General features: G+C 34.3%; 1 protein-coding gene across 1 annotated transcript; it reads right to left on the minus strand.

Annotated features, from left to right (window-relative positions):
- Positions 1–2,867: 2,867 nt before the first annotated feature.
- Positions 2,868–6,419, minus strand: LOC140884139 (DNA repair protein RAD51 homolog 3). The gene is made up of 9 exons (XM_073290812.1): positions 6,283–6,419; positions 5,417–5,521; positions 4,539–4,661; positions 4,357–4,390; positions 4,200–4,270; positions 3,871–4,097; positions 3,640–3,771; positions 3,464–3,530; positions 2,868–3,148 (listed from the first exon to the last, which is right to left on the minus strand). The coding sequence occupies exons 1-9, from the start codon at positions 6,392–6,394 to the stop codon at positions 2,970–2,972; spliced, it is 1,050 nt and encodes a 349-aa protein (XP_073146913.1). The 5' UTR covers positions 6,395–6,419; the 3' UTR covers positions 2,868–2,969.
- Between the last annotated feature and the right edge of the window lie 1,223 nt (positions 6,420–7,642).

Consider the following 7,642-nt stretch of genomic DNA (forward strand, 5'->3'; position numbering starts at 1 on the left):
AACCGGATTTGGAGTCGTTTTGATATTGATTTTGAGGGGATCCCTTCTCTTGAAATCCAGTCGAGTCATATCATCAACCATCAGTCTATTATCAGGATGGATTTATCTTGGAATCCTGTGTATTCTCGATGGGTTGATGATCCTAGTCGAGCTTTTTCTAGATTTTCTCCTATTTCTGATTTTCATCGAGACTTTTCCTCTCTTCCTCACTCTATCCAAACCAAAGGCTTTCCGACTGGTCCGCCCAACACTGATATTCCATCCTCTTCCAGTTTTGAGGCCTTTGCGTCTACCATTGGTGATCTTCCTTTCCAGGCTCCTGAGGTCCCTCCTACACCAATAAACCAATTTCCTAGCGACCGACTATTCGAGGCTCTTCATCGCATTGAGACGAGTATGCACACTCATTTTACCGAGTTGACTGCTAGAGTTGCCTCTCTGGAGACTCGATTTGATGACTTCGCCGCTCGCTACCCTCCTCCGCAGCATGATGATGACTCTTAGATTTTTATTTTATTTTTATTTGTATTTTTTTCTTTCTTGCATTGTATTAAAAATTTATTATTGTAAATGAAATTGTTGAGTATTTTTTTTTCTATGTTTCATTACTTTTTGTTTATCACAAAGGGGGAGAATTAATGGTTAAAATATTAATTAAGATAAAATTTGTTTATCTGATAAAATTTGTTTATCCGTTAAAATCTGTTGCTTAATAAAAATTGTTTATGATTATCGTTTATTTTATCTCCTGTTTTTAACCAAGTTTTGTGATCATCAAAAAGGGGGAGATTGTTACGCCTTAAACGCATATAAATCTCGAATTATGAGATTAATGTTTTTAATGCATTAACAAAGTCTTATTTCTCTATGTTTTGATGATTAACAAAACTAGGTTAAAATGTTACTAATATTTACATTGAGCTTATTACAGAGTTAAAATTTTCAAAGATGAATTAATACTAAATTCATACTCAAGATCAGAAACAAAATTCGAAGAAGTTTACTACTACGGGATCGGAAGCTCCGATTGGCGATCGGAACCTCCGATCATGATCAGAAGCATCTTCGGAATCTAAGGGTAGATCGGAAGCTCCGATCTTGGTTCGGAAGCTCCGATCTATTTCAGGGATTTTTTATATTGGTCGGAATGAGGAACGGAAGCTACGAAGAACAGGTTCGGAAGCTCCGATCGTGGTTCGGAAGGTCCGATCAGTTTCTATGAAAAATTATATTGTTCGGAAGCAGATCGGAGGCAACGAAGTGAAGCAGATCGGAAGCTCCGAACAGGATCGGACGTTCCGATCCCGAACGGCCGCCTGATAATCTTGTCCGGAAGACTTTTGCCCGACACCATATTTATTGCGCCGATCGAAAGCTCCGAAGTGGATCGGACGTTCCGATCCAGTACACCCGCGTGTCTCAGAATTCAAATTTCGGAAGCTCCGATGCAGGGATCGGAAGTTCCGATCGATGTCAAAATTTCAGCTATAAAAGGAGGCATTCCGAGGCCATTCAATTCATCCCAACATCTTCAAGTCTCTCAATCCTCTCAAGCATCATTCAAGTCATTTGTTGAGCAATTTGTAGCCCCTTTTAAGTGTTCAAAATATATTCACATATCGAGTTGTATTCGGGGTTGTAATATCGAGGGTTGTTAGTTTGTGAGTTGGTTGCTCGGTTTTATAAACACTTGTGTGTGAAGCCAAGTGTATTTTACGAGTGTTGAGGCTATCCTTGGAGCCCTTAAGGCCAAGAGTGTTGAGTTGTATCGGCGCGGTGATCGTGTCAAGTTGTAAGGCTATCCTTGGAGCCATCAAGGCCAAGACGTTCGAAGTGCTAGTGGATCCTTGGTTAATCGACTTAACCAAGAAGGGGAGACGTAGACGATTTATCGTCGAACTTCCATAAACATCTCTTATCCCTTTTACTGCTTTATTTACATTACGCATTTATTTACCGCACTTATTATTTGATTGCTTAAGTCTTCCGCTTGCGTACTTGCATAATCGCTTTAAATTGCTAAAGTTGCCAATAGAACCTAAATCCCCCCATTAGGTTCTAACAGAAAGCTACAAATATGAACTTTTAAAAAAACACTTACTTTTTCTTAATTAAGTGTTTCTAAAATCACTTCAAATTTATCCTAGCACATTTGAAACAATAAAAGTATTTTTTTTAAAAAAATACTTTTTCTCTTTTGGATTCTTAAACCAAACGCACTCATAGCCACAAAACTTTATAATTTTAACCAAAACATCAATTTAATTATTCACACAACTTGGAGATCACAATGAAATTAGATTTTTAAAAAACATGAAGGGCTTTTTAGCGTACAACTATATATGAATTTCATATATTTCCCACCAATCTCGATTGAGAATAAAAGAACTTGCAAAACTGACAAACAATCATTTTGCGGGGAGATAATACGGTTGAAGATAACAGTCAATGCAACTTATTAGGTTCACAAAACTGATTGAGAGATCATCCCAAAGATAAATTTTGTGCGACGCATATTCGATCATATCAGCATATTCAAAATATTAATTTTCACTACGAAAGTATCATTTTTGTCAGTTAGGTTAAGAAAACATATTATGTAATGTATGTCGATTTAAATGAAAAACATGACTTTTTATATCAAAAATATTTTGCATCATATCTGCTCATTTGAGTAAAAATATTCCCTTTTAAATAGAAAATATTATTTTTACTATACGAGTTTTTTGTAATTTTGATAGAATCGGGTGGTAATGTAATTGTTTCCCTTGATGGAATTTGGTTTTGTCCAAGACTTCAAACTTTCCAAATGAAATAAGTCAAAGGAGATCAAAGGAAAATTTTAATAAAGCATGCATTGAGCCATTTTGATAGTTTTTACACTTTCTCCAGTTCCAAGTAACAGTAAAAACAATTCAGCCTGAGAAAGAACCATGGTACTCTGCTGCTCATGACAAACCAAGTGAAGACTACATTAGCTTAACTCGCTTATACTTCGAAGAAGTTGAGTTTCGGATACCTTTGCTTGTCACTGCATATTGAGCCGATGCTGACCGCATATAAGGTGATTTCTCAATATATGCATATCTCTCATCACCATTCCAATACAATATGATCCGATTTGTAGATGCATGTGACCAACTATCACCTGTCAAGGCAAATTTTATAATAATCCATCGGGGATTCGGGATGAACAGAGTTATATTTGGAAGCAAAGCATGGTTTAAAAAGTCATGTATGGCAAAGTTTATATTTTCATGTATATCATGGCATCAACTAAGTTGAGTTGGACCTGGGACGCGCCCCTACTAGCTTCATTTAAGAAGCAATGTGTCTAGCTTTGAATACATAGATGGGTTAAATTCTAAACTGTCTCTGTGCAATTGAGGGAAGCAAAACAAGGATATCAAAAAATCATTGTTAAAAGCAAATGAAAATTATCTGTGGAGGATGAGATACTTACCAAGAGCAAGAGTCAACTGAAAAGAACCTTCTGAGTATTTCGTGGTGACCTGATTCAATAGAACTACCTGCATCATTGTTCAGGTAGTCATAATTTAGGCAACAATAACCGTCTGTGTTGTGTCAATAAGAAGAGTTTTTTTGTCTACGGGACAACAGAGAGTCAGATGTTCTTACAGCCAAACTGAATTTCTTGGCAAGTTTCATGAGTTTTAAGGCCATTCCGCCAAGAAGCCGAGTCCTCATAGCCATGTCCTCAAAATCCTGGCGGAAGTGAAAAGCGATGCTATCAACAATGACAACCTTAATCTGTGACAACAGAAGGACACCGAAACATTAGAAACAAGTTACTCAAATTGTAAACTTTGTGGTCAGAATCTAAACCACCAGTAATTTCATTATACCTACATCTTTATGCTCAGAAATGAACTTCTCCAAATAATTTATGACCGCAATTTGCTCGGTGTAACTGCAGACACGGAAAAGAAATATATTGTCGAGGAAATCCTTTGGTTCTTTATTTACTTGACAGGCATGAAAATCCTTTGTCGGGAGGCTGTTATATTCTTGAATGTCCTCTGCACATGCCTCCGCAATTTGTAGAGCACGCTCCACCATAAAACTGCCTTCGGTGTCTGATCATCACAAAATACAATCTATAAACCGAACATTAGAAGAGAATAGCTACAACAGATTCATACGAGCTAGTCATAAAATATTCATTGCTAAAAACTTGCCAATATAAATTGCCTTTCCTCCAAGCCCACCACAATCAGATGGAATTTGGACATTTACAGCTAGCTGAATCCTACGTTTTCCATTGTGAAAAATGAAGTAAATATGAAGCTTTTGTGCAGAAAAAAATTGGGGGTGTGGGGTGGGGGCATTGCTTACCCAAGTTGTGTTTTACCAACGCCTGGAACACCACCTAATAGAAAGTAGAAACAGAATACAATTTATGTAGGGTGAGCCGCAGAAGTCAGAAATTAACACTTCCATAGGAAAAAATGCAAAATAAACTTCAGCATGCCACATCATTAAACGAGCAAACAACATAAAATTTTTTAGAGATTCACCAATCTCGGTAACTTCTTTACAACTAATTCCTCCTCCAAGGATGTCATCCAAGTTCGAGCAAGATGTGGTGATATGCATAGAAGATTCCTCCTCATTAAGCATATCCCAGGCAGTCTGTGCTCCTGGACAATGAACTTTTAATGAGTCATCGATTGCTAACTTCTATAAGAGGAGGGAGTGATGCTGTGAGATGATAGCAGATAAGATACAAAAGAAAACAGGGATCTGATTTTGGAATTTTATTAGGGTTAAGAAACCAACAAGTTAAGTTGTTCTTCTATAGACTCTACTTTTGAGCATAGCGACTGTTCTGACTGGTTCTCCTAAATAAATTGGTGATCACAGCAACATAATCAATTACGGATTACCGATGATTTCAGTAACGTCCTCCTAATGTAATAGAACTGAAAACTATTACGCATTTAATCCTATAACAACCGGCTAGAAATCTCTCACTTAAATACAACTCAAATCTTTATATCCCGTCTTTCTATTAGTTGATTTAGCACAGATTTGTCAGACTTCCTAGCATTTAAGGTTGAAAATCTACAGTGATATGACATTCCTTCACAGATATGCGCTTGGTCTCTTGATGGTAAAAGCAAGCAATGATCATATTTACTGCAGTAATAGTAATCTATTAATAAATCTTAAGAAGCAAGAACCAGAAAATAAATATTGCTGCTCGACTAGTAATTTTTTTGTATGAATTACATAACAAAGAATAGCCTGAAAATATTGAATAAATCTCACCATAGGATTTAAAGCTACTGAAAAATGACAATCTTAAGGAATTTATTGAAGGATTCTCTTCGAACAATCACTTCAACATAATTTTAACTGTCTAGAAGGACATAATATCATAGCCAACACTTACCATTTACAATTGAACGGCTCCTTCCTTGGTCAATTTTGTCCAACCCACTCCTCTGGGATGCAACTCTTAGAATCTCGAGTGCCTCATTTTCAGAAATCTTCAGATCTAGTAATCACAACATACACAAAACAAGTTAATACATTACTCAAGGCAATTTAATGACCACTGATAAATAAGCGTTGTCATCACAAAGTACATAAAAATTTGCCATCTTTTCCTCAAGACTAAATTATCTCTCTGAAAAAAAAAACGAAATTAATCAGCAAAGTTGAAGGATAATCTATCTTTCCGATCCATCTATCGAAACTATAGGTGTGTACACAGCTTAATCAAAACATCAGTCATGCCACAAAAAAGTTACACCATTGTTTATGCAGGTCAACTAAGGATTCCATTTGTTCACTTTCTTCCCCAAAGCTCCTCGCAATAAAGTGCCCATCATCACCAACTTCATAACTTCTAAAATGGTTTTAACTTTTTCAAACATAAAATCAGCTTCCCACAAGTTTGTTATTCTTTTTTAGCACACCCCAGGAAAATCAAATCCCTCCAATATCTTCTAACACAAAGATGCTATGAGTTTGCAAGATACGAAGATGTAGTCTCTTGATTCATGGTGATTTTCCCCCCTGAATTATTGAACAAGATTGTTGCTTGCAAGGCCTTGGGCGGCACAAACTTAACAATAACTCGATGTACGAAACCTGACTATATGTCAGACCACAATTGCAGCAGACAGGAACTTGAAAGACAAAAACAAATCATTGATCTCCCAAGATGCCCAATATAATAGAGAAATCTAAAGATTCATAAACCCATTATGCACGAGAATTCACATCACACACAGTTTCATGTGTAGCATTTACCTTGAGCCAGTTGAGAGGGAGAAACAGAGAAAAGGGATGAAAGAGACGTGTATCCCGCTGAAATGAGCTTCCCTCTCTGCGATGCCGAAATGGGTAGGCTGGATACTTCCATTTGGGTCGTACGGATGCGTGGGCAGTGATCTTCTGTGCAGATTTTACGGTGTAGTGTGGCGGGAAAAAGAATTTCATCCCACCTTAGCAAAAACAGAAAAGAATTAAAATTCTATTGGCTGCAATTTGATAAAAATAAAAATAAATAAAATAGTCTTCATGTCATGGGTGTTCAGATAGATGTAAGAGGTGTTAAATGCATCGTTTTGCATCGTTTGGTTTGAAGTATGGTATAAGTAATATATAGATAAGTAGTATAATATAATAAAAAATAAATAAAAAATGATAGTTAAAATTGTATTAGATTTGATTGATAGATTATGGTTTATTTGATTTGATTGATTAAATTTTATATAAAAATGTTAAATGATTATTTTGTCCTTTTAACAATAAATAAAATAATAATTATATTATTTATAAGGAGTAATATAGTAATTTGAATTCAGTGATTTGATTGATGTGAGATAAATAATTAATGATTTGATTGATTTAAAATAAATAGTTAATATATATATAATATATATAAATAATATAATGAGAAGAACGTGGGATAGGATTTGATGAGTTATATATATATATTAGTAATACGGTGAACAGAACGATGCTTAAGTTGATGGAAACGTTTAGAATAGTAATCTGAATATGCCGTTTAGCTATTGAAGTTAAAGATGAGATAAATAATATAAAGAGAAGTAATATATTATAATAAAAAATAAATAAGAAATGATAGTTAATATAATATTTAATTTGATTTATAAATTATAATATGTTTGATTTGATTGATTAAATTTTATATAAAAATAGTAAATTATTATTTTGACCTTTTAATAATTAATAAAATATGGATATTATTATTTATAAAAGAAAATGTAGTAATTTAAATTTAATGATGTGATTGATGTATGATAAATAATTAATGATTTGATTGATATAAGATATATAATTAATGGATGGATAAATAAAATGATAAAAAGAACGTGAGATGAGATAAGATAAATTATACATAGATTAATAATATGTCAAAACAAACGGTACATAGAATAATGTGATTAATCTATCACATAGAGCTTTTTGGATTAACCCATGACGTTTACATGAAAGTATTGGGTATCTGTTGCGACTCATCTCACTTCATAGAAAAAATAAATAAAATACGTTGTAAAGTAATTTGATTTGTAATATAAATATTCAGTTTCAATCATGTAATTTTAAAATATTAAAAAGTTTGCCTCAAAAAAAATAAAAATAA

Source organism: Henckelia pumila, chromosome 2 (genome assembly GCF_033568475.1).
Source record: "Henckelia pumila isolate YLH828 chromosome 2, ASM3356847v2, whole genome shotgun sequence".
Classification (NCBI taxonomy): Eukaryota; Viridiplantae; Streptophyta; class Magnoliopsida; order Lamiales; family Gesneriaceae; genus Henckelia; species Henckelia pumila.

Excerpts from the sequence above, each read along its gene's own strand:
- LOC140884139 (XM_073290812.1), bottom strand. The coding sequence starts at position 6,394 with ATGGAAGTATCCAGCCTACCCATTTCGGCATCGCAGAGAGGGAAGCTC. Across the intron at positions 4,662-5,416 it reads GAGCCGTTCAATTGTAAATG|GAGCACAGACTGCCTGGGAT; the intron begins GTAAGTGTTGGC and ends TTCATTGTCCAG. Across the intron at positions 4,271-4,356 it reads GTTGGTAAAACACAACTTGG|GATTCAGCTAGCTGTAAATG; the intron begins GTAAGCAATGCC and ends TGGAAAACGTAG.